The sequence below is a fragment of the Ambystoma mexicanum genome, chromosome 10 (genome assembly GCF_040938575.1).
Source record: "Ambystoma mexicanum isolate Mex_15411 chromosome 10, UKY_AmexF1_1, whole genome shotgun sequence".
NCBI classification, from domain to species: domain Eukaryota; kingdom Metazoa; phylum Chordata; class Amphibia; order Caudata; family Ambystomatidae; genus Ambystoma; species Ambystoma mexicanum.
Window position 1 is genome coordinate 864,769,858 of NC_090932.1, and position 25,765 is coordinate 864,795,622.

Below are 25,765 nucleotides of genomic sequence, written 5' to 3' on the forward strand. Positions count from 1 at the left end.
GGCAGGAAGTTGTTTTGAAAGGCTATGAATCGATCCCAGCACCCTCTATATCTTCGCATTGTGCCTGGTGCGAGTGCTGTGTCGATCAGTGTGCTCAGATCTCCCCAACCAATCCCCACCATTGTGTCTGGAAGGGTGTCATCCTTGTGCTCGCCTCTGGGTGATTTTCCCTGAACTTTCCCCACTGTAAACGAGAAAGATAATCAGCGGCAACATTCTTAACCCCCCGGTATATGTCGTGCCCGGACCTCTGCATTCAGCTGCAGCAAGCACTTTGTTAGCTCCCTGAGTAGCCCCAGCGCCCTGTCGTTCCTACTTGTTCCCTGGTTGATAATCTGAACTACCGCTAGGTTGTCAGACCAAACAATCACCTTTTTGTCTTGCATTTGTTCTGGCCAGAGCTTGAATGCCACCACTATCGGGAACAACTCTAGTACTGTAATGTCCCTGGTGATCCCCTCTGCCTGCCATTGTGCCGGCCATGCCTGCCCGCACCATCTCTTACCCAAGATGTCACCAAACCCTAGAGCCCCTGACAAGTTGGTGACCAGCTTCCGGCCATTTCCATTCCCCAGGTTTTCTTTCCACATCAACACCCCGTTAAAGCAGTCCAAAAAAGTATTCCACATTTTAAGATCCTCTTTAACCTCCTTTCCTAGGCGCACATGCTGGCCCGCATGCATCAAGCCCACTGTTTTCAGCTATATGCTTCTAACTAACACTTTACCTGCCGGGATCACTTTGCCTGCAAAATTCAGGTTGCCTGCTAGGGACTGCAGTTCCTTCAACGTGGCTTTTTCCTTGCCCAACATCCCTGCAATTACCTCCTTCAACTTCCTTACTTTCTCTCCTGGCAGCCTGCATTCTCCTGCCACCGAGTCAATTTCAATCCCCAAAAATACCAGTGTCGTGACTGGACCCACAGTTTTCTCTTTTGCCAGTGGAACCCCAAACTCCTCCATCAACCCTTGAAATACCCCCATGAGCTCCTTGCAATCCTGTGTTCCTTTTCTCCCAATAAACAGGAAATCATCGAGGTAATGGAGTATCCCCCCGACCTTGGCTCTTTGCCTTACTGAAAATTCAAGGAATCGGCTGAACCTCTCAAAATAAGCACATGAAATTGCACACCCCATCGGTAAACATTTGTCATAGAAGTATTCCTGCAACACCTTGAACCCCAGCAGATGGTGGCTGTCCTTGTGAATCGACAGCAAGCGGAACGCCGACTCAATGTCGGCCTTCCCCATGAGGGCCCCCTCACCTAACGCTTTTACCAATTCCACCGCATCTTCAAATGACGCGTAATGAACCCTGCATTGGTCTTCTGAAATGCCATCATTAACTGACTCCCCTTCCGGAAAAGACAGGTGCTGTATCATTCTGTACTGCCCCACTTCCTTTTTTGGCACCAGGCCCAAAGGGGACACTACCAAGTTTTCTAGTGGAGGTGTGGTGAATGGACCTGCCACCCTCCCCAACTGCACTTCTTTTCCCACTTTCAGTGCCAAGACCTCAGGCATTGACAAAGCAGACTTCAAATTACAAGCCTCCCTTGGTCCTATTCGCCCGTTGAAAGGAATCTTAAAACCCCACCTGAAACCTTCCCACAACAACTTTGCATCACCCTTGTCACAATATGTATTCAGAAACGGAATCATAGCCTGTAAACGTATTGGCGTGGGTAGTTGCGTTTTAATCATGCTTGCTTTTTTCCTTGTTTTTTGTGCTGCCCTTTGCCTTAATCTCTCGGCTGGAGGAGCTGTGCCTCCCTGCGCTCGGGCCCTTTGTGTGCTTGAACATGCATGAATTTCCATATGTGCACTTCCCTTCAGCAAACAACCAACATTCAGGTAACTCCCCCTGGTAGTTGGAACGGTTATTCCAGGAAGAGTTCCCTCGAAAGGACCCCCTCCCCTTTGAGTAGGACCCCTGCCCTTGCCCTGTGTTGCTCTCTCGCTTGGAACAGTCTCATCCACTGGCCTGGATGGGACCATTTTTGTGTCTATGTATCCTCCCACATCCACTTCATCCCAGGTCATTGCTGGCCAAACCTGCATTTTGAGTCTAAAACCCCTATCATAATTGATCCATGCATCTCCCCCAAGCTTCAAATACTGCTCATGAATATACTGTTCGTACGCTATCAAAGCCACGCCATCTTGTGGGAATTTTTCTAACATGATGGTGGCATACACCCGGAATGCCCTCAACCAGGTATGAATATTGAGCTCAATTTTTGGCTTCTCCCTCTCCTTCTCCCTTTCCATTTCAGTTGGCTCACTGAAACCCTGTCACGAGGGAACCATCCCCAACAACTCCAGAATATCCATGAACTCCTTCCTCCATACCTGCTCTTTGTATGCCAGCGGGATGTGCCACGCCAGCGCGTTAATCGCCACTCTGGCTGGCGCAAACCCCGGCATGGGCCTCCCGTATATTGTGTTATTGTTTGCCGGCTCTTGCCCCTGCACCTGTGGAGGAGCCTGTGCACCCCACCATGGTGTTCCCCCTATTTGGGGCGTATAGGCGGTGCTTGCCCCTTGTGTCGCCGTCTGCACCGGGTTCACCCCCACTACTGGGTGACTCACGCCTACAACGGGCTGACTCCCCACCAGGCCCCCCTGCTCCAAGACCACACTTCCCCCTTGAGCCCCCTTAACCACTAGGTTCAAGTCTTGATCATTATTAAAAGGTATCTGTCCATTTACACCAGTCCCCCATGCTTCCATACATTCCCTGAACATACCTTTCACCATCTCCAAGGTGGTTGGACCCTCGGCTGCCACCGCCGGTGTGGCTACAGGTGCGCCGCGAGGACCTTCCATTGGCCTTGGAGCCTCAGCAGGGACAGGTGCCGGTGTGGCTTCAACCTCCTGCGCCCTCCCCTTTCCCTTGGGGATGGCTTTCCGTTTCTGCGCCGCCGCCGCCGCCTGTAGCTGGCTGTCCCTTGCTCTCTTGGTCATCACTCTTTTTCTTTTGCCGACCGGCTCCTCCTCTTCCTCGAGCTGCTCAATGTCCTGCCCCTCTCCCTCCTGAGAGTGCACTTCCACCCACGCCTCTTCCTCTGGCGTTGGTGGAAACAACAGCGGTGAATCGGACCTCTGGTTGCGCCCTGCAACCTCAGCCCCCACCTGTGATGCCATCTGCTGCATCCAGCTGGTGCCATACTTGTCCCCAGCCCTCCGTGCCATAGCCAAGAACGACTCCAGGTCGTCCCTCTGCTGGTCCTCCTGGCTTTTCCCCTGTATTTCCATGTCCAAATGCAAAGCCAGCGTCACGTGATCTGCTAGCACAGCAATGTGGAGTGCAGCCGTTTATCCTTCTTTAGCCAATGTCCCCTAATGCCAAGCCAGCGTCACGTGTTCTGCTTGAACAGCACCGTGGAGCCCGGCGCTGGAGGCTCCGACAGGGCGCTCATGAAGGAAGCCTTGCTTCCGGGACCGCACGTCGCTTCGTGCGCCACACGGTCAGCTGACTCGTGAGTCCCTCCTCCTCCTTCCTGTGCCCGTCCTCCTCAGCTTCTTCCGCCGAAGCCCGCCGCTCGTGCCTGGCCTTTGTCCGTGGCTCCGGTCGTCAGGTACCGGTGAGCCGTACCTTCTGATGCGGATTGCTGCGCCGCCGCCTGAGGCTCCCCAAGTTCGCGGCCCCTGCTGGCGTGCAGTGCCCGGAGATGGAGACACGGCCCATGCGACCTTCTTTGCGTCCCGCAGTCCTGAAGTCCACGAACCGACAGCAAATGAAATCCTCCCAAAACAAAATCCTCCGATTTTGGCGGGCGCCCGGCTTCTGGAAGAGCTGCAAGTGCTCCTGTGCCGGGCGCCCGCCGCTTATGTAGCCCAAACTCCTCCCTCTTCTTTTGTTGCCTTTTGCGGGCTTCCGTGGGCTTTTGGCGCCCTTTCCTTTGTTCGCCTTGCCGCCCTCTCCCCTGCCCCTGTGGGGGGAGTGACGAGAGAGCGGAAGGAGGAAGGACCTTGCCCCGGTTATCGGTGTGCCTCCTCCATTCTCTTCGCTCCCCGTTCGTCACCTTCAGAGTTGGGGTTCCACCAAGTTCGGGCCAATTGCATTCTGGTAGTTGCAGTCAACCAGAGCGGGAGGTGCACAGAGGGGAGTGGGTTCGACTGGCAGCCCTCACCTTTGGGGCGCAGGCCCCCCATAATTGGAAAGGAGAAGTTATGCATCCGATGAGCCTCGGCCTTTTGTGTTAATTTATAGAGCTCACCATGGGGGATGAGGGTGTTTTGCCAGGGTCTGCAAAAGGGGGGCAGGGGGGTTGGGAACGGGGAGCACGACAGGGGGAAAGTACAGGATGCTAATAATGTGAAGTGGATTAATTGGTCATGACCTATACAAATACAATTTGTCTTTTTTTTCAAGGTGGCAACGTTCATTGGGCAGCTAAAGGAAAGTCACAGAGGTCTCACCTATCCTCAGAGGCAGCTGGTCCTGGCAAAATAGTAACGGCATACTCTTGGAATGGCGAGGGTGAAAACTGGGGTACAAGACCATACATGTCACTTCGAGTGGAGTTATGCAACATGTTCTATGTACAGCATTCATAAATAGCAAACGCAACAGAGTGTAATTAACTTCCAAGGAGCAATCTACATGATTTAAAAACACTAGCATGAACAAACGTCTGCACAGGGTGTTCCATTGTCACAGCGGGTTTCAAATCGGTGGCACACTGCGACGAATACCCCGGGAAGGAGATCTAATTGCCAATCTAATACTACTATGATGGTTAAGATAGTCGTTAAACAGGAGTAAGTAAATGACTTGGGCGGAAGGGAGAAGTTCATAGGTGAGATTATCTTGTAACCGAAGGATTGTTTAAGGGGTTGCAGTGGTCTCCTCAAGCTACGATTCCTTCTGGTTCCAATTTGGGAGCACCTGTACATCGTTCCACATTTGGGGTGCTTACTGGCTTGATAAGAGTTGGGAGTGGGGGAGAAATTCACCCCAATGATTTAAGGTAGGGAGCACTGCAGATTTCGGGAGAATTTGCAACCCTGTTTCCTGTGGGAGCAATGTATAAGCGGGCAAATTCAGGCCAGCGGTAAACAAGAGGTTTTTTAAATATGACTTCCTTGCGCCTAGCTATAGTTACCTTAGTTTAAGGGGGGGGGGTGGACTTGGCCATGTACCTGGGGTTCTCTGTGCTTTACGTATGGAAAATGAAAGCGTTTTAACACAGCACCTTAGACGAGTCTGACATGTAAGTGCCCCCGGTTAGGGGGACGGAGTATGAGCAAGGAAAGCGAGGACTGGGTCAGGAATAAATGGGATGCCCATTGGTTTACTAGGGCAGTAGGGGCAATGTTGTGTGAAACTCCCAAAAACTACCAAGGAGATTCAATTAGGAGGGGGGTGTCACTCCCACCTTGCCTCCTCCCTAGGAGGGAGGGGTGTCATCGGGCCCAACCACATCTGGTTGGGTTCTGGGTAACGGATATAAGGCGGGGGACTGCCGAGCCGCCTGAAGTCCCACCCGCTCTCACCTAACAGTAGGCTAGCAAATTACTGTAGTGGCATTTCTTGGTTCCCAGGTTTAAGTCATGGGTCATAAGGACGCTGCTGGTTGGAAAATAAGCAAGTCACCCTTTGGTTAAAGTTGGGGATTTCTTTGCTTTCAGTGGGATTCGAGGGGGTACATTGTCGGTTGTAACAGAGGGGGAGGGGACCCCAGGCGACAACAGATTAAGGTAACTTTGAAAACACAGTGGACGTAAGAAAGACACTTTCACAAAAGGGTGAAGGCCGGGGCCAGAGCTCCTCTGCAAAGTTTGGCACGCCTACGGACACGTCCGGAGTGAGATGAGTGTGAATATGAGCAGGTAAGCAGACGTTATGAGGAAGTCCCCCGCCCCAGGGCGAGCCACAACCTGGTGTCTGGGGGGAACTCTTTGCCGCCTGTAACCAGCAGAGAGTCATGGAGGACTCACAGGTCGATCCCATAGAAAGAACTGACAGATCCCAAAGGGGACTGCGCAGCCAATAGCTCAGAAGTATCGGCGCCCAGGAGTACTGGACTCAGGGGAGGCCCTGGGAAAAAGGGGTTGGGGTTAAGGGTCTTGGAAGTACTTCCAACTCCAAATGCGGGGTGTGTGGGGAAGGGAAGGGAGAATGGAAACTGGGGAAAGTGAGGGGAAGTTGTGGCGTAACGAGAAGAATGTGGTTACAGGGAGGTTTGGGTAAAGGAAGAATTTGGGGAATGGATTAGGAGGGTAGGGTAAGGAAGAAGTTGGGTAAGGAAAGAAGTAGGGGAAGGGGAAGTATCTAGGGGAAGGTGAAGAGTGAGCCACTGAAAGGGCTCTGGGGGGTAAAGGTTGGCAGGTCTGGGAAGAATTAGGCGGTTGGGGGAAAACTTGCTGGGGGATAATGGCTAAGAACTGGGGGGAATGGGCAGGCAACTTGGGGAATAGATAGAACTGAACATGGAACCAATGGGCGGCAGAAATGGAATAAAACTAAAGAGGGAAGGAAGAAGCACTGGGGGAGGAAGAAAAGACTCGGGAATGAAGGGGGGGATACATGGGGGGAGGGGCCCTGGGTGCGGGGAAAGAAGTGGAATTAGAACTAAAGTAAGAGAACAATGAAGACGGCTAGAATGGGGAAGAAAGAACTGAGAATTAGAATATTAGAATGTTAGAAGGAACAAATGAATAGAAAATTGAATTGAAGAAAAGTACATGAATTGAAAATGAAATAAAGAAGTAAAGAAAAAGGAAAGTGAAAAGTAAACAAAGAAATGGCCATGGGTAGAGAGGGAATGCTTATGGAGGGACGGGCCTACGGAGGGTGGGGGGTGCTTAAGAAGCCACTCCCAGCGTAGAATAATCCTGAGTTGTGGTGGAGAAACGGATATCCTGTAAGATAACCCCTGGCCTGATGCAATAAAGCTTGCTGCGGCATTTGTGACTTCCATCTTTGAAAACTGGTCCTGCCTCTTTATTTCGGGGAACCCTCAGGAGGTCTTGGCAAGATGGGGGAGGGTATTGGGTTGAATGTGGTGAAGGATGCTACAACCACGCGAGGGGCCATTGTGGGATGTCCCCGCTATGGAGTAACAGCTTCTCCAGTGCGTCTCCAGTTCCAAACATATTTATTTTTCAGTATGGGCTTAAGCAGCCACCTGTAAGCAAGGATATGCCATGTGCAACCCCAGTGGGATCCTGGTCTGTACAAACAAAGGTTAATTTGTATTCATTGTTTTTTTAGTGCTACAATAAAACTATATTATCACACCAACTATCTAGTTTTCTTAATTTAGAATATTTGACACACGTATTTTAAGTGTATGTTCTGAAATCATTGTAAGGGTAACCCCCTCACTGTAACCTTTACAGTGTGTTTTGTTACTCTAACGTCAGCAGCTGAATGGGGGCGGGGAGTTTACAAATGGGGGCAAGTAAGGCAGCAATAAGATAGGACACCTGAGGGAGATGGTAGTCTATCAGGATCCCCCAATCTGACAGGCAAATGGATCTGAGACAATATAGCTATTGCTCTGCAGGGGGGCGGTCATGCCTGGAGTGTAGTGTCTCATGTTCAAGGTTACTGGATGAGTCCTCAAAAACCCAGAGGGGTAATATCACGATTCTATGTCCTACCCAATAGTTCTGTCCTCGCCTCAAAGATTGCCTTATGAAGGTGCACTGGTTACTCAACTCAGGAGGTGCCCAGTAGCTGGGTAGGATGGCTGATCTGGGGAACATCTACGCCTGAAGAGAGTGTCCCTATCACTCTGCGCCTCTGCGCTCCCATTCAGACCAACCAGGAATCAATCAGAAGAGTTGAGCTTTCAATGGAAGCTCGCATCAGTTTCAGAAGATTTTTCCGATGAGGTGTTCATATTCAGTTTTCACACTAGAGGTACATACTGATGAAAAATATAATGATCGTTAACACAATGGAAATTAAAATGAGAGCATTTCCATTTATTGTGGAGCAACTATACTAGATGAAGTAGCAATGTCAAGGAGGACCGTGAATGAAGAAAAAAAGGAAGTTATAATGGTTTACCCTTTCAATGACCAATCAGGTTTGCACCCATGTGAGTTTGTCCTAGCAAATATTTGCACCAACATTCTTCGAACATATCTAGCACATTGATCTTTGGCTTGCCCTACATGAGACCATAACATCTATCTATCTATCTATCTATCTATCTATCTATCTATCTATCTATCTATCTATCTATCTATCTATCTATCTATCTATCTGTCTATCTATCTATCTATCTATCCACCTATCCATCTATCCCCTGAAAGGGGTTAAAGCAGGGTGCATCCCAAAACCTAACTTCCCTGAACCAGCATAGGGATAACCTGCCGGGTGGGCGTGGGCAAGACTCTCTAATCTAGGTGCACAGGGGCTTTGCATCCTTCGCACTACCATGCTACATCTTGGGAAATATTTCACACAGGCATTCCATTTCTCTGGGCATATAACCAGAGGCCAGTCCTCAATCAGGCCTCACAGTTAAGGGTTTATGAGTTTGATCATGTTCATTTTCAATGTACTCCAAAATAGGGATCAAGTATTTGTATATTTGTAGGATTGCTTACAGGAGACAGGGATTCGTTTTACCAACAAATAGCTATTTTAGGATGCCCCATCTGCACTGGAAGTTGTTCAGGTCATTAACAATGTAGCCCAATTGGTGAACATGGGCATAACCTCTATGGAAATCATTTTTCCTTCTATTTCAGTAGAACAGCACTCCTCCTGATGGCCTTTGCACCCAATAACCCTATCAGCAATTCATTGTGCGGCATCCCACTATTTACTTAAGTATGCTTCGAGACAATGTTTCCCGGGAGGTTATCTTTGACACATGAATGCAACATTTGCTCCAAGGCCTGCTGAGTAGCTCAGAGGTGATTGACACATTATTGCAGCCAGCTCTGCCTCCTTTTTGCAATCAGAATTGCAACACCCAATTCCTCTTCCAAATGTTCCAAATTGCTAAACCTCGCTTGGATGCCATGGAAATCAAAATATTTTCATATATGAAAGACCACACCCTTATTAACTAGGCCTTCAAACATTGGTGTATTCCAGATTCCCCTACAGATCCTCACCCCAGCAGACTTACTTTACTTTGGAAAGGCTGCCAGTCTAGGTGGGGACTATTATATGCTTTGCAAAGCATAGCTCTCAAGTCACCCGCTTTTGGCGGGTGTCACCCCCCAAAATCATCCACACAGCTGCCCACCCGCCAGCTCCTTTGTTTCACCCGCTTCCCCCACCTCTTGAGAGTGTGCGATGAAGCAATGTGCAAAGCAGTAGGCTGTGAACGACCGAGCGCCATTGTCACATCGGGGTAAATGTCTTCCTCGTCTGTAGAAAGCAGTTGCAACAAGTGCGTTTCTGACCAAGTTTTCGACACGAGTGCTCGCGGACTATGGACGTGAGCTAAACACAAAGGGCCTCATTCCAAGGTTGGTGGTAAGGGGTTAACGGTGCTGGTAAGGGTGCCGGTGCCGTTAACCCTTACCCCCACATTACGAGGTTCTTTAGCGGGTCCCGCTAAGGGCGGCTGGTTTTACCAGGCGCCGTTAGTGGGAGCCGCTAAAGGACCAGGGAGCTAATAACAGGCCCGTTATTAACGGGCCCGTTGTTAGCTCCCTCCCCATTCCCATTGAGCTCTATGGGGGCTCGAATGGGAATGGGGATGGGTTCCCTGAATGGGGAAGTACCGGGTCCTCCAAGGTTGGAATGGCCCGGTATTTCTCCATTCAGGGAACCCGGACCAAGTATGCGGTATGGGGGTAGCCATGGCGCTAATAGCACCATGGCTACCTCCATACTGGTAATGACCCCCAATGTGTATTCTCAGAATATGTGACATTCCACTCACCTGGATATTTCACACATTTTTGCGTGGATGTGTTACCCAATACTCCCTAGTTCACTCCGCTCTTAACCCATTATTCCCAAGAAAAAAAGATGAAAAAGAAGAAAAAGTCCTAAGAGCAAAGGGCTGATGCGTTTTGTGGGGATGGAGTGTATGTACCCAACACAAGCTCAGATATATCTATGTTTCATGCAGATTGAAGGCAGTAAACCTCCCATGCTGTGCTCATCTCCTCCCCCTTTTCCATTCCATTGCTAAACTGCCTACCTGCACAGTAATCCCTCCTGAAGATGTGTAGGCTTTACACCATGCCCATCGACACAAACACTTTTGGCAGGTGTCTGCCGCCGTGGATAAAGGTCACTTATGGCAAGTCCTTTACCCGTCCATAGGCTTCAATGGGATACCCGCCCTGGTGATTCAAAAGGTTGGGAGGTATGTTGATGTCATTCCTTGTGATTCACAAGGAAGGCTGGAACACCCTATTTCCATCCCCTTCATTTTGCAGGTCGCTAGAGGGTACAATATTTCATTGGCACACTGCTGCGAAGGACATTGCATTCGCAATACGAGTGAACCTGGACAGCTCTGGCTTGGTGAATACAAACGCTAATCATGCACCAGGGACCGGATCTTAACTAATTCTGCCTCCTGCCATATTGGTTACTCTTCTTGGTAGAATAGGTTATGTCGGAGGACCAACATTTGTGTATCTCAGTAGCCGCCTAGCCATAGCTCTGCAGCAGCTTCAGACACAGGCATACATGTCAGCCAAACACAGACAATGTTATATATAGAAGCTGACGCTCATGCTTGGTCTATATTAGATGACATTTTTTACAAATTGCTCGGAAAACACTCATGTGAACACACACTACTAAGAGTCCCTTTCCAAAAAGCCGAAAGATTTTAGCGGACAGTGTCCTGGCATCACCAAATGCGCATTTCGTGAGGTGAATCATGAGAATCCCCTGGAGAGGGCCTGTGGTGGTGTCAGGTCGTGGAATCAGGTGGACCCTGGGTTCCGGCATCTACCTCCACTTCATGCGGTGTGTCCGACATAGGGAGTCATTAAGAACTCGACAGCATTATCTCTGCCAAACTCTGCCAACTCTGCATCCAGTATCAGGAATGGGATGCATGATTCAGTGTCATGTGGACCCTTCCGCTATTCCCTTTTTGGAGCCCCCACTGGACTTCTTTCTGGATTGCATGTTTCCTTGTGCAGTAATATTAAATCTGGGAATGGGATTTATGGAAGAATTTACTCCACACAAAACCGGGTGGTTTTTGTGAGTGGCACATTTCGGTTTGAATTTGGCGTTGCAGTTAATGTGGTGGTAATTCCATTGCCGCCACGTTTTCACTGCGGCTCAGAACTCTGAACTCAAACTCTTAATGACATCCTTGATCTCCACCATGCACATATACAAGCGCGTATACAAGCACAGCAGAGATTAGTACCGCTGATCGCCAGGAAAAATATGGCGGCCAATGTCATCATAATTGATCTCCATCAACAGCACCTCCTTCGTAGCAGGTGGTTAAAATGGCTGCATAGACCGTAGGTATAAAATGTCTCAGTAGGCATTATAAAGCGGATCTCAAAGAGAAGCCTGATGATTTTCAGCACGAAGCGGTAAATCCCCTGAAACTTGCGTTCCAAGCTTCCTCACTGTGTTCCTACGTCATGAGGGGAATCCTCACAAAGTGAGGCAGGAGTGGGTGGGCAAAATACAGAACATTTATTGTGTGTTCTTTTGCCACCCCCACCCCATCCGAATGGACCAATAAAGAGTCCACAGCAGCAGAAGTACATATTGACTCTTCCACCGGTCCAATGCATTTTCCATTAGATTAAACGGAACTCTTGTAGTTTTATGATACTCTCAACATTTAATGAAATTGGCACACATACTGAAGTACGCTTCAAGATGCATGGATTGTTTTTCCTATAGTGTATTATCAACCATATTTCCACAGAAAGAGTTGGCTGAGTGAAATGTGTGCAGTGGGAGATATTTGAAGAACATCTGCATTACGTTATGTTCTGGTACTGGGATTTCACATGTGAAAAGAAAGAGGACATGATCATACAAGGCTATACAAGTTTATATTTGATGCTATCAGGCACACCACAGGAGCAGGCAACCTCGTCCCACTCACTTTCCCAAGAATTAGGCAGCATGCTACTAAGGCAGAGCCTATGGCCTTTACCGGGTTCTGTTGTGGAACGCCCACCTTCTAAATGCATTCAGAACTTAGAACTGTTGAAGAGGAAACACAAGACCATCAATTTCTTGAATACTTGGGCTGTTATGACTCTCACCAAGCTCCTCACCCATGTGTGTCCCTTCTTTTGCGCATTACCTCGCTCACGTTTTTTCATTGTGTCAAGCACTTAGTGCAATTCACCTTAGAGCATACATTATGCCATAAAAATATTATATAAATGCCCACCTGCCTAGGGTTGTTGAAATGTTGGGAGTTAACCTGCGTTACTATTTTTGTGTGAAAATAAGAGCTGATACGACCAAGAAATGCGTGCAGTTGGAACTGTAGCATTTTTGCCAAAAGGAGGTTCTACAGTTGCACAATAGTTTATTAGAGTATTGAAGACTTTACAAGGGGTCACAATGTAGCAATCAACTCCGTTCAAGGGGGCGTACATGAACGGTAACAGCCCACCAGCCTGAGCCTTGGTACAAAAGAGCCTGGGCTCCAGCTGGTGGGCCGTTATCAGCCTTGTACGCCCCCCCTGAGCCGGGGTGATTGCTATTTGAACCCTGTGGTTCGACCAAGGCACAAATACTTAATTTTTATTAGAGGAGCTTGGCTCCATGCATATTACAGCCGTAAAAAAAAATATCAAGATGGCCGCGGGCGAGAGGTGCGCCAGGGCAAGAACACCGAGCAGGTAGTTGGGGAGGTAGTGAGGGGGTAGGAAAGGTTGTAGTATATCTTTGGGGGTAGTGGGGAAGGTGGGGACGTGGGGAGGCAACAAGAAGATGCTCCCTGTCACCTATCCTCAATCAAGATGGGGCCACCCAAGGAACGGCCTCGGGTGCCTGGAACATGCCGTAGGTACACAGTGTATTCTCGCCCGCTTTTCCAGCCACCTGATTGGCTGAGCACCATTCCCCGGGTGCCAATGTAGGGTGGTCAACTTGATGACAGACATGTGGAACACTGAACATTGTATTGGGTCGCCCAGATTGCTCCTACAACCGAGCAGAAAATGTGCTCCATTTTCTGAGTGTGACAAAAATCCTTGCCCAGGCCTCAGCATATGACGAGTAGGGTAATTTGCAGGATTAGACAGCAACACAGTGACTCTACTTCTGGCCAAGTTACCATTGTTTTACAATGGCGGTAGGGCAGTAATGGTTGCCTTAGAAGCCATAACTCAATTTTTGGCGTTTTGTTTTCTGGTTCTGCAACCATAAAAAATTGTTTTGCAAGTGAATTGTATAGATTTTTATTAGACCAACGTAATCATAACATTCCGTAACATTCCATTAAAAAGGGTTTGTTTACTATCTTTCAATTTTTTTTATGACATGCCATGCCCCAGGGGGCCTTTGGCCATACCTCAGGCCCCATCAAGTAGGCCAAGGCGACCACTGAGCATGACATGACCGATGGACACTTTGAACAAATTGCCTCTCCGAGGGTCACTGGCCATGGCGCGTGGACACATTTCCTGGGGCATGGCCTTGAGCCAGAATCCAGTGATTTCACCTTGATCATTTTAAAAGTGATACGTTTGATCAAGTTAGTTTGTGGTGAATACAGATGTATTTGGGAGGTAGGGCTATGCAGGGGTGGTGGGGAGGGCATAGGGGAGTATGGGGGTGGGGGTAAAAAGATGCCACACTCAAAGTAAAATCGAGCAGACTTACCACTTACCAGTGGACACTTTGCCTGGGGCATGGCTTTCCACCATGCCCCAGGCCCCGTGAAGCCACCTGAATTAGCCACTGAGTCATAACCTAGGCCCTTTTAAGGCATGGGGAACTTCTGCTTTGTCGACCGAGGCATTTATGAGGGTAGCCAGAATTGGACTGTGTATTGGCACACTCCCCAATTACGACTGAGGGACATGGATCGTCTGGGCAACTAGTAGGTTTTAAACAAGACATGATAGAAGAAGTCTCATGACAGGAGACTTTGGCAAAGCTAAAGCTGATGCCTAATTATTCAAGTCAATAGTATATTGAGGCATATATGGTGGAGAAGGGACCCAAAGACGATAAGTGGTTGTGTCAACCTAGATTTGATGTTGATAATCTGTTCTTTAAAATTAGCCTGCATGGTATTACACCAGTCTTCTGGCGGTTCATGTACAGCAACATTGCAGGAGAACTTAGAAAGAGAATTGAGTGTTTTGAATAGTTTTTTGGGCGAGTTTGTGGCTAGATTTACTTCGGAAGCATAGTATGTGTGCTTGGTGTCCAATACATGCTTTTGTTCTTGCCACGTTCTAATTTGAGTTTTATGGTGTAGTCAGGATTGGGATTTCATCTACATATTCTTTTGGATTTTTTAGAGTCGATTTCAGTGTTGTGAGCACTGGAGAAAACCAATTTCTGTTAAGCTTTCTATCACTTCAATCCATAACAGGTCTGTAGGCAACTGGCCATAGCCTGCCGTCATGACCACTAGAAATGTTGTCTCAAGCCAATGGCTGCTTGACCCCCACTCCATGTCCACACTGCATGGGCTGTGGTGTTCGGGCACAGTCTTACACTATATCACATGATAATGTCACTATCAATATACAGTGGATGCATGCGTTGCACCCACTTATCTGAGCACAATACACAACGGAATTACAAAGTACATATTATCAGTGACATCACACTTAAATTTGTCCATGGATTAGACACATGTAAAGGGAGCCCACAAGATACAGTTGATAGCTTACGTACAGAGAGTTATGTATAAATTGTATACACATCTTAGTCAACAAAACTGTTGATATGCGCACTCTGGGCAGGTCCTGGCAGAAGAGCAGTGCGTGTACACCATATTCCATGCCCATGCCGATAATCACATATAAACACATATCTCATAACAAAGCCCCATTATACCATAATATAATGAATACCTAAGGTCACACTTTTTTGAATGTGGAAACAAATCTCTAGGTAAAGAATGCATGTGTTCATTTATAGGAGCATTGTGTACAATATGTTTGCATATGTAGGGGAAATGCAGATGCAAAAGATTTGTAGAAGATTAAGTGGCAGTTGGTGGGTGGAAGCTTAGGGTCATAGGGTTATATGTACAGTTTTTAGAAGTGATTGGTGGATGGATGTGTGACTGTTTGAAAGCAGGCATTGAGGGAGTGTTCCAAATATAAAATTAAAAAGGGTAGAAGGGCTGCCCTGTGCGATGATGTGCATGTGCCATCCGAATCGTTTAATGTTCCATGGCCTGGAAAGGGGACTGTGGAGACCGTGGATAGTTATAAAGGTTCATCGATTATGGTCCTTATTGTATGCTAGAGAAAAGTATTTGGGACAGAAAATTGTTTTTGCCCTTTTATATTTTTCTCTAGTATACAATTGTCCATTAGCACCTGGGGAAGGGGAGCCAGCCAATCAGGTGGCTAGAAATGCGGGTTTGAACTGCCAGTACACGTTCGGTTCCAAGCCACCTGATGGCCGGCTCTCCCCAGCGCTATCTTCCCCCCACCCTCCGTCCCATTTTTTTCCACCCCGAACCTTCCTACTTACCTTATTTCGGCAGCAGGTGCCGCTGCCGCATTTGCTCCTTCTCTTCGCATCCTGCAGGTCACCATGGAAAGGGAAGAGGGGCTCAGTACAGAACCCTGCCTTCTCTTTCCATGGAGGCCATCTTTGAAAAGGATTTTCTTTCCTATAGCCGCGCGTTTCCCGCTGTAGGAAGGAAAATGCTTTTTTTAAGCATCCCGGGTTACCGTTTTGGCAACCCGGGGTGCTAATGGTCTTCATCCCCCATTGCAGGAGCTCGAACGGGGGATAAAGGCCGAGAGTCTTTGTTATCCGCCCTTGTTTCGCTTGGGCCGATAACGCGGGCTGCCGGGCCGTTATCCCCTTGTTCCACCCCCTGGAACAGGGGATGAATGCCACGTTATTCCCATTAGCATAACACAAAATGCTAATGGAAATGTTGGAGAATCTTATTGAGTCTATCTACTTTATTGAGAAATGTAAAGTATTTGGAATACTTAAGATTATTTTTTTAACTGTGAAATGTGGTTCCTAAAGGAACCTTTTTGTTATTTTTTGCTGGAGAGGTGAGAACATGGGAAGGAAATGAGGGAAGACGCCTCAACTACTAATATGGAGGGGCAGGTGGACCGGGGAAGATGTTGCGCGTGTGTTACATCTAAGGTAGAGGGCAGTGTTTCTCATGCTCCTTGATTACAGCTTCAAAAGCAGTTTGAAATTGCTCCCCCTATCAGAGTGGTGTGTTGCAGTATATGCAGAGTACTGTTGTCTTCGAAGGATATGGATCAACAGCCTCTTTTATTGCTTGCAAGGTAACTGGTGGGATATTGTGTCCCACAGAAGTAGGCTGTGTGGTTACAGTATTGGTTGAGAAAGATGAGGTGGAGGAAGTCAGCCTACTACTTGCTAAGAAAGGAATAACCTTTCTGAGAGCATTGTGGTGGTTGTATCTGGTGTGGCGGCGCATGGAAGTGGTCACATAGAAGTAATGTCCTGGTAATCCGCGATTGAGCACTCAGTGCATTTTACTTTGGTAGATTTAGCCTTTGGTAAATTCCCAACAGTGGTAAAGAACTGCCACACCCATGATTCTCTCTGGGTGCTAGAGGTAGGCACTTCCTGTACCTCATCTTCTTGGTCCTCTTCATTGTCTTTGGAAGTACTGCGCTTTTTTTGTTGTGTCGGTCCTCCAGCTGGTGGTGGTAGCTCTTGGGGAGTAGGGATGGCCATAGCTGATGCTTTTTAAAGATAAATAGAAGTGCTGCTAATATTCTTCCAAGAATGTGCTCTGTGCTAGATTGTTAATGGATAATGAGTAAGAATAGGTGTAGGAGCTGTACAAGGGTAATGTTTGAGCTAGAAAGTTCCTAGATCAGCAGAAAACGCAGTTCTGAACTGATCGCAAAACACTGACCCAGTGGCGAAATGCGGATCCATTCGCAGACACGTCATCAAGCTGCACGCGAGCAAGTGGTCATGTGACACTGTCCAAAAAGTCTGCAATGATGTCAGATTTTCTCGGACATCTATGAACACGAACACAGAAAAAGTGGCAACAAGTGTATAGAAGTGTTAAAAATGATTATAGAAGGTGGGAAATGACAGAGTTTTAAGGTGAAACTTTGTAAATTGGACAAAAATGTTGCTATATTGGGGTAAGTATGATATTTGTAAATTGTAGGAAATTAGCGTGCACTGGTAAAACCCCATGAAATTCACTGGAAAAACGTTGTTAAAGGGACGTTATGGTTAAGTTGCACTAATAAAAACCTATACAATTTACTGAAAAAACTTTGTTAAAGGGACATTATGGTTACAAGTAAAACCGAAAAACCTCAGAAGTTCAGCAGTTATAGTAAGCTAACCAAACATAACTCACACCACCACTGTGCACTGCAAAGTCTAACACCAGGACATCAAAGATGACATCCAAATGTCATTGATGACATCACTGGTGACATCACATATCTGGGCCACTTGTTTTTGTTCACTGACATATCTACATCAGGCGGTTTTGTTCACTAACCGTCAGAATATAAAAATTTAAAATGTGTTATATATCTAGACATTAACCATCTTGTATGTTCTTAAAGTACTTTCCTTAGGGTTTGGTCTCCTCAAACACACAATTGGTTTGTATACGTAATGATGAACTTTAATGTTATTGACATTTTCTGGTGATGCTGTTTCTTTCTTCCTTACTTTAGTTTCCCTATATGTGTTTCTGATTTGTATGCATTGTGGGCCTTCATATGTATTGTTTGTACTATCACGAGTGTGTAGTATGTCTTGAATTATTAGCTATTTATTCAATTTTTATCATTACTCAAAACTCTGATAAGCTACCATTCAATACTTAACTATACAAAATTACCAGATTAGAAATATTGTACTTCTATGGTGCATGCTGCAGCCATTGCCTATGTGTGTGCGTATGATTAGGTACCTGTATTAACAGCAACACTTTTACATGAGTACATTGTTTAATACATGAAGTAGTTCAGGATAGGTCTCCTGATCACCCCTGACATCTTGTTACCAACCGTTACAAACACAACCCCTTGTAGGAACTTTTCATCCAAATAAATTGTATATGTGATGTCATCATTGATGTCATCCATGTCATTTGTGATGTCATCTTTGATGTCCTGGGTGTTAGTCTTAGCAAAGCACGGTGAATTATTTTCAGTGAATGTTATAGGTTTTTATAAGTGCAACTTAACCATAACGTCCCTTTAACAAAGTTTATTCAGTGAAAAAAATAAAATACTAAAATAAACAAAATAAAAAAATAAAAATATATATATATATATATATATATTGCAGCCATGCTTTACCAGCTGCCTGGGTCCATCACAGTGAGAAACATTGCCCTGACCTAATACTTTTGGAGTTTTGGTATACTGTCTTGGGAGGATAGCTCAGGGACAATGAACTTGCCTTGGAAGCAAGACAGCACGGAGCAATACAGGTTCAATCCCCATTGTTTGGGCTTAGAAACCTCTTGGTATTAAGTGCATTATAAATAACCAATTATAATTACAGCACAGATTAAAGTAGCACACACAACCATCACTGTGCCACTTTATCGTAATAGATGTGAAGCTTAAATGTATGTAGTAGAATGTTGTGAATAGCTCCACTGATTTCGCTACAGTAAAGGCCTATCTAAATTAGGCCCGTTGTGAAATAATAGACACATTATTAGGTACAAGATCGAAGTCCTTGGAACATTTGAGGAGACTTTCTTGCATTCCCCTTTTTTTGAAGTACTGGGTCTTTTGCTCGCCCCTAACTCCTTGCCCATCCAACTGCTCTTCCTTAAGCAGTGGCCTGTTTGGACTGATAGACCTTTTTAACATGTCGACCTGTCCAATTTATCGACCACTTCGTGGTGAGCAGTCGCCTAAATCTACAAGGTGAGGAACGCATGGCAGGGAGCATGCATGTCAGTTGGGAAGGGAACTGAGGTGGGACGGGGAGAGGGACAATCTATGGTGGAGATATGCTTGTAATGTGGGCAGGAGGCAGGATCGGTGGGGCAGGGATTGTAGCGGGTCGTGTAGCACAGGTGTAGTGGGTGGAGTCCAGGTGGATGGGGGGTGTAGGAAATGGGGGGCCCAAGGGAGACCACCCTATAAGCAACAGAACAGGGAGGGCATTGGGGGACAGTTGAAGGGGTAAGATTGGACGTTGAGGGATGTGTTTTTGGAAAGGGGCGAACCGTTACATATGTCAATCACCTGGGCTCGAGCCGTGTGCAACTGCTCATAGGGAATAATAGGGAGACAAGCAGCTGGAGGGTCGGGCCAAATATCCGTTGAGCAGGTGGTCTTTTATAAATAGACGCACAAGCCCTTTTTTAAATTGTAATATCATGGGGAATCCACATTACATGCTGTGGGTGGTCTTCAATAGTCCATGATGTCCACCTCGGTTCCCTATAGGGCATTAGTTGAAGTAGTTCAACCCTCAGGGAGATCCCGCCGGTGATGGACTCGCTGACTGAATACTGTACAGCAGGTAGAACGAAGGTGAAATCCAAAATGTTAAGGACCACGTGGACCTGGTGAAATGTGAAAAATACCATTGCCAGAGACAACACTGTTTAACTCTCATCAGTCCTAGTTAGTATATTCACTGGTGCGGCACATTGGGAGTGTTCTCGTCGGAGGTCTTGGCAAGCACCAGGTTGCAGAACCCTCCAGGGAACGCAGATAGACCTAGTGCGGCTGTATAGGTAGAGAGTGTGTGGCTTTTTACATTATGAGCATTCAATTTAAGAAGGGAGTTGTGAGAAAGCTGCTCATAAAGGTTGAAGTATCTGCGTTACAGGAGTAGCTGAGAGCAATGGAAATTCATGGTCTGACATTGCTCTCCTCTGAATATGGTTTAGTAAAGGCACACGGTTACAGCAACACAGCACACAGTGACAGGTGCTTCAGCAAAGAGAGGGTAACTACTTGCTTCTTCCCTCTGAAACTGCAGGGCAAATCTGTCAAAGGCACATACAGTCAGATAACCTTCTTGAGGATTAGACCTTAGCTCATCCCATAGGGTTAATGCTTAGGGACACTATGATATTTCAGTAAGCCTTACACTCCAGACTCGCCGCATTTACCATTATTAGGTGGACCTCGGGTAGAAGAATGGATGATGCTACTCATGGGAAGGATAATGTAGTTCATGGTTGGCCGAAGGGGATCATTCAGGGTCATGGTTTAAGGATCTCATGCATCCCAGGACAACATCTGCCAGGGAGATCCTGGCCATGTTGATATAATTTATCCTGGTCTACTCTCAACCAGACTTTAAATGAGAATAGGCCTTGCATCACCCAAGCCGTTAAGAGGACAGGGTCCTTAATGGACTCCAGACCCTCAAGATCACCACCTGAATTCCCTCATGGAGCCCAGAATGAATCCCTCATGGCATGGCAGACATTCAGAGATACTGGATGTGTCAGGGTTCCAGCACAGAAGGAAAGAAAGCATGAATACGAAAGGACCCAGAGCTGCTCTAGACATGAGACCAAGACCCCAGGATCTTAATACCAGTGACAAAAGCTGAATTCACACAGTGTGCAAATATTTCTATCCACCTGCAAAAGTGCACACTCAGTCCATATGAATGAATAGTAATATTGTCAGCCAAGTGTTTTCATGGCAGCAGCAGTTCCTTATCTCTGCTGTGAATGCGAAAACATGCAGGCTGGAGTTCAACGTGGATTCACTCTACGATGTGGTGTTGGGCACGTGAAGCCGCTTTGTGCCCAACACTGTATCATGAAGTGAATTGTCAAATTCTCTCATGCAGTGTCTGCGCCTTGGAGGCGGTAGTTGCCAGGCTCTTCCTTACAGATTCAACGCCTCAATGAGAATTTGGCTGTCGATCCTGAAAGTCCCTTGAAGTCCCTTCACTCAATATCACTGAGACAAAGTGCGTCAAAACTGAGTTGGAGGATTTTAACCTTTTGACTGTGCTTGTTTTAGTAATACAATGACAATAAAACCAGAAGTAGATGTAGGAGGATCTACGAAAACAAGGAAAGCTATCACAGGACAGGTGAACAAGGAGGCCATGTGAATACGGAGGGCCACTTCCGAGAGAAGCGAGGAAGAAATCATGAAACATGAGCCATCTATCGACTGGGGCTTACAGTTCTCAGTACACGTCAAGATTAGAAGCAGACCAGAACCAGCTGCATATTGTCTACTGTGGACATGCGCACGAGCAGGATCAATCTGTAACATCTAGGGCAAGGGAATACAAACATCGGCCCTCGAGAAGCATTGGACTACAGCTCCCATCAGCCCTAGGTAGCATAGTTAATGATAAGGGATCATGGGAGTCCTAGTTCAACACATATTGGGAGCCACAGGTTGCAGGCCCCTGATCTAAGGCAAGGGAAGTTGTTGATGGCGCTGGAGAGTCAACCCCAGTCAGGCATTGTCCATTTCCCTAAAGAATACATGCATGCATATGTTTGTCCTGCTGTCCGTCCATGCTTGCATGTTGGTGACTGTGATTGAGTGACAGCTCGTGGAATGTTGGATGGTGCTTGAGGTTCTCTTAATGTCGTAGGGACTGTACGACTGAGGATGCACCAGTGTGTGCCCTCTACCATAAACTTAAATGGAACCTGTAACTATATGTATAATAAAGCTATGTGCCTTCTACATGCCTGTACCAGCATCACTGGTGCCTGCAGTGCTATCTTTAATCATACTAACAATGAGGATGGAGTGACCCTCATCGCAGGAAAGACCTGACATGTGATATGTATATGTTCCTCATGGCGCCTGTCATGGCGGCTTTAGCATTTACATTTTGGGTCAGCTTGCCAACATTCTGTGGTCACATTTTTCAGGATTTCGGATTTTTGGAAAACTGAGAACTGGATTAGGATAAATGGATTTAAAGAAAACAACAACAAAATGCAATAACTATTACGATGCGAGTTAAATGTCATCTCCAGGCCATTAACAAGAATTGAAAGCAAACTAATGTCCATATTTTAAAAGCGATTCCAAATGGATGGTTTGAGTTTGCCAGGAGTAATACCCAAATACACTTGGCATTCAGCCCCCGCCCCCGCCACCCCTCCAGAAAAACAAGGGCATTTTGGAGTGGCTGTTACTTAGACATACAGTTCTATCTAGTGTGTTTAAGAAACGAACCGGCGTGAACAGTTTCTAAATTCTAATTGCTTAATATGCCTAGAATCGTTAAGAGAAAACATGCAGCCTCCCCCATAACCTCCCCCCCCCAACCCATGGGGAAAAACAAACGTTCTGCCCATGCACCATTTAAAGCCTCGACTGAAGACGTTCCCAGAGTAGAATAACAGTCTCCTTAGAACATGCCCCTGGGCAGGTGAGGTGACAATATGTTATCATCTGCAACCCTGGGTCAATAAACTTTGCGCTATTCAAAGCTAGCCCAAGGTGCCACACGTGCGATTGCATGCCTTCCTTCATGCACGTGTGTATGCGTTCCTTCATGCACAGCTATGATTCAGAGACTAGCATAGGAAAGGAGTGGACAATGAGGGGCCAACCTACCTCCCCAAACGTTCCCCGCTCTTTAAGACTGTAGCGTGTCTCGTGCAGCGCGCTGTTCCCGCTGGATTGCCTTTCTATTGTGTGCACGTTTATCACCGCAGCACTGCCACTCGCCTGGGCTAGCAGTTTAAGTGGGTGGGGGGACGAGGTCCTGGATTTACAGAATTGCTAAAAATACATGTCCACGGAAGTGAGTTACAAAATGTTTGCCACTGCGCAGAAAAACAAACATGGGAAGCAGGGAGTCAGCAGATATTGCGATATGACAAAAACTGGAAATGGCCGGCTAACGGGAACAGCACGTGTTAGAAATGGATGTCACAATACAGCCATGCAACACCAAGGTGCGCCACAACCGTCACAGGTGTGTTTAACGGTAAGATATGAAATGCACGTATAATATACATTTTGTTTTTATTGTTTAAAGTGCATTTGGTTACATTGCAACCTTTTCCCACTGTTACAAATACATAATAAAAGCCTTTTCACACGGTTACAGCACATAGTGGAAACAGAATAAAAACACATGCCATCATATACCATCATGATAAGATCAAGATCTGGTAAGGCAATTGAAACCAGGCCTATGCTAAAAAAACAGAACATCCTCATACATTACAGGTTAAAATTAGAATTACACAATTTCGTATCTTCCATTCCTAAGGATGCCTATGTTAACACACGTGTGCTAGCAGCAATTTCCCATACATGAAAGGCAGCCGCACAAATGACCAAGGATTCAGCCCCGAACACACAGCTCCAAAATTGATTAGTAGCAGGCATGCAAATTTAGCATAGGCTCGCTCATATCGTCCTTCCAAAACCTCACATTGGGTTAGAATATGTTGCTCAGATTCAATATTTTTACCGCACAATCTACATGTTCTATCTTCATACGAGATACCCGCCTGTTACGTCCGTAATGCATGTGTGCATGTGCTAGCCTCGTTGTGGCCGCCCATGTGCGTAACGAATACAGACGGCCCGCGAGGCAGTTGCCGCCGGGACCCTGGAACGGTCAGACGTGCGTGTCCGAGTCTCATTGTGTGCGTATGCTTTGATGCTAGTACAGGGCGGCCCGAGGCATGGGAAGCCCCATCACACTGGCGACGAGGCGGGACACGAGGAGAGAAACGCCCGGCACATACAAACGTGTCGTTATGGGTATTTCATCTCACGTGCGCCACGCTCCTCACACAAGTGACGGCGGCCATTTTGTTTATGGTGTTTAAGGCGGTTGCGGCCCGCGAGGGTGCTCGTGCGCTGTCTAAACACTGAAGTAGACAATCCCTGAATTTTTGGACGTTCTGCAGTCTCCCTACGTCGGACACGGATATAGCCAGGTTTGCGGCCTCTAACACGGTCTGAGGTGCCTGTGCGACCTGTGAACATGACGGACAGCGACGAAGAGGCCTCTGGAACAGTGAGGGTGGTGAGAAGGCAGCATGGCTCATTACAACCAATGCAAGAATTTGACACCTCGGGTCCCCCCTCGAAACTAGGCCCGAGATGGTTCCTCTGGATAAAAAAACTTGACATGTTTCTCGCCGCCACCGGAGAAACAGATGATGATGCCAAAGTGGCGATGCTGTTGTACTCGGCGGGCACAGAGGTACTGCGCATTTATGAGTCTCTCACCTTACCGGTCGTAAACTACGATGCGGTCAAAACCACGCTAAGGGATCATTTTATCCCCTTATCCAACGTAGACTTTGACAGGTTTGTCATGTGTGGAGAAAAGCAGCACGATGAGGAGACATTAGATCAATTCTGTGCACGTTTGAGACAGCTAGCCACCACGTGCAGATGGACGGATTCTGATTTAATGGTCCGACACCAACTGATCCAAGGGTGCAGCTCAGGGAAACTGCAGAGGCAGGTTTTGAGAGAGCCAGGTATGTCGCTGGTGCAGATTTTGGACAGTGGAAGGGTGTACAAACTTGATGAGAGTAGAGGGGCTAAAATGGACGCTGCTGCACGCCCAGGCAAGCTCGAGGAAGCTTTTGCGGTTGGGAGACAGTCCCAGACAAAGTCGAGGTGGAGCCAAAAGAGGCAGGAACCAACATCTCCCCTAGGCAATGCGGTCATTTGTCAGTATTGTGGATACGATTTGCCGCATTCGGAAGACTGTCCAGCCAAATCGAGGACCTGCGGAAGATGCAACACGCCAGGGCACTATGCCCGAATGTGCAGAGCTGCTGCCCCAGTTGCCACACAGCGGGGACCCGCGAGGGTAAGCGATGGATATAGAAACCAACGAAGTGTCGCTGCAGTGGAACAGGATGTCCAAAGACTCAACATCGCAGAGGAGGAGGAAGAGGATGAAGAGGTCTTTTTCATTTCAAATTTGGCTATCGGGGCGAGAAAACGCAGACAACCGATGTGTGTGGTTAACATTCAAGGAGTCCCTACGCAGGTACTAATAGACACTGGTGCCTCAGTATGTGTGTTGGCTACCAACATTATGAAGCCCTCCCAGGCCCCCCTCCATTGGACCATTCGAGGGCAAAGATTTTCACATTCGGGGGTGACACTCCCCTGCCTATCAAAGGGGTGTTTGTAGCTCCTGTAGCCCGTGAAGGAAAGACAATTAAGGCAAGGTTTTTCGTCACAGATGTTAGCCTGCGGTCCCTGTTGAGTTGTGCGGCCCTGGAAGCATTAGATTTGGTCCACTTTGCGTGTGCAATTTATCAAGGGGACGTAGACTCACTTTTGGAGAGATTTGAGAGTACGTTTCAAGGGATTGGTCGACTAAAGAAGAACCAGTGCGGCTGCACATAGATGAAACGATCCGCCCAACAGCATTGAAACACAGACGAATTCTGTTCCATCTTCGGTCCCAACCAGGTTGAAGAGGAACTCAAAGCACTGATCAATATGGATATCATTGAAAGGGTGGAAGGGGCGACTCCTTGGATCTCGCCAATCATGGTGGCACCTAATCCCAAACAACCGGGCAAGGTTCGCATCTGCGTGGACATGCGGTTGCCCAATGCGGCCATCAAGAGAGAACGCCACCTGACCCCCAGTATTGATGATATCATCAGTGAACTGCAGGGTGCCAAGATATTCTCGAAACTTGATTTAAGAGCAGGATATCACCAGCTGGATTTGCATGCGGA

At 47.2% G+C, this 25,765-nt stretch overlaps 1 protein-coding gene across 1 annotated transcript in view; it reads right to left on the reverse strand.

Annotated features, from left to right (window-relative positions):
• LOC138492940 (uncharacterized) overlaps positions 1-25,765 on the reverse strand; it is a 334,933-nt gene that overhangs the window by 79,118 nt on the left and 230,050 nt on the right. Inside the window, exons 10-11 of the mRNA XM_069620230.1 lie at positions 2,750-3,289; positions 728-1,354 (exon numbers count right to left, since the gene is read on the reverse strand). Coding sequence (XP_069476331.1) covers positions 728-1,354; positions 2,750-3,289 — 1,167 coding nt within the window. The remainder of the gene's footprint in view (positions 1-727; positions 1,355-2,749; positions 3,290-25,765) is intronic.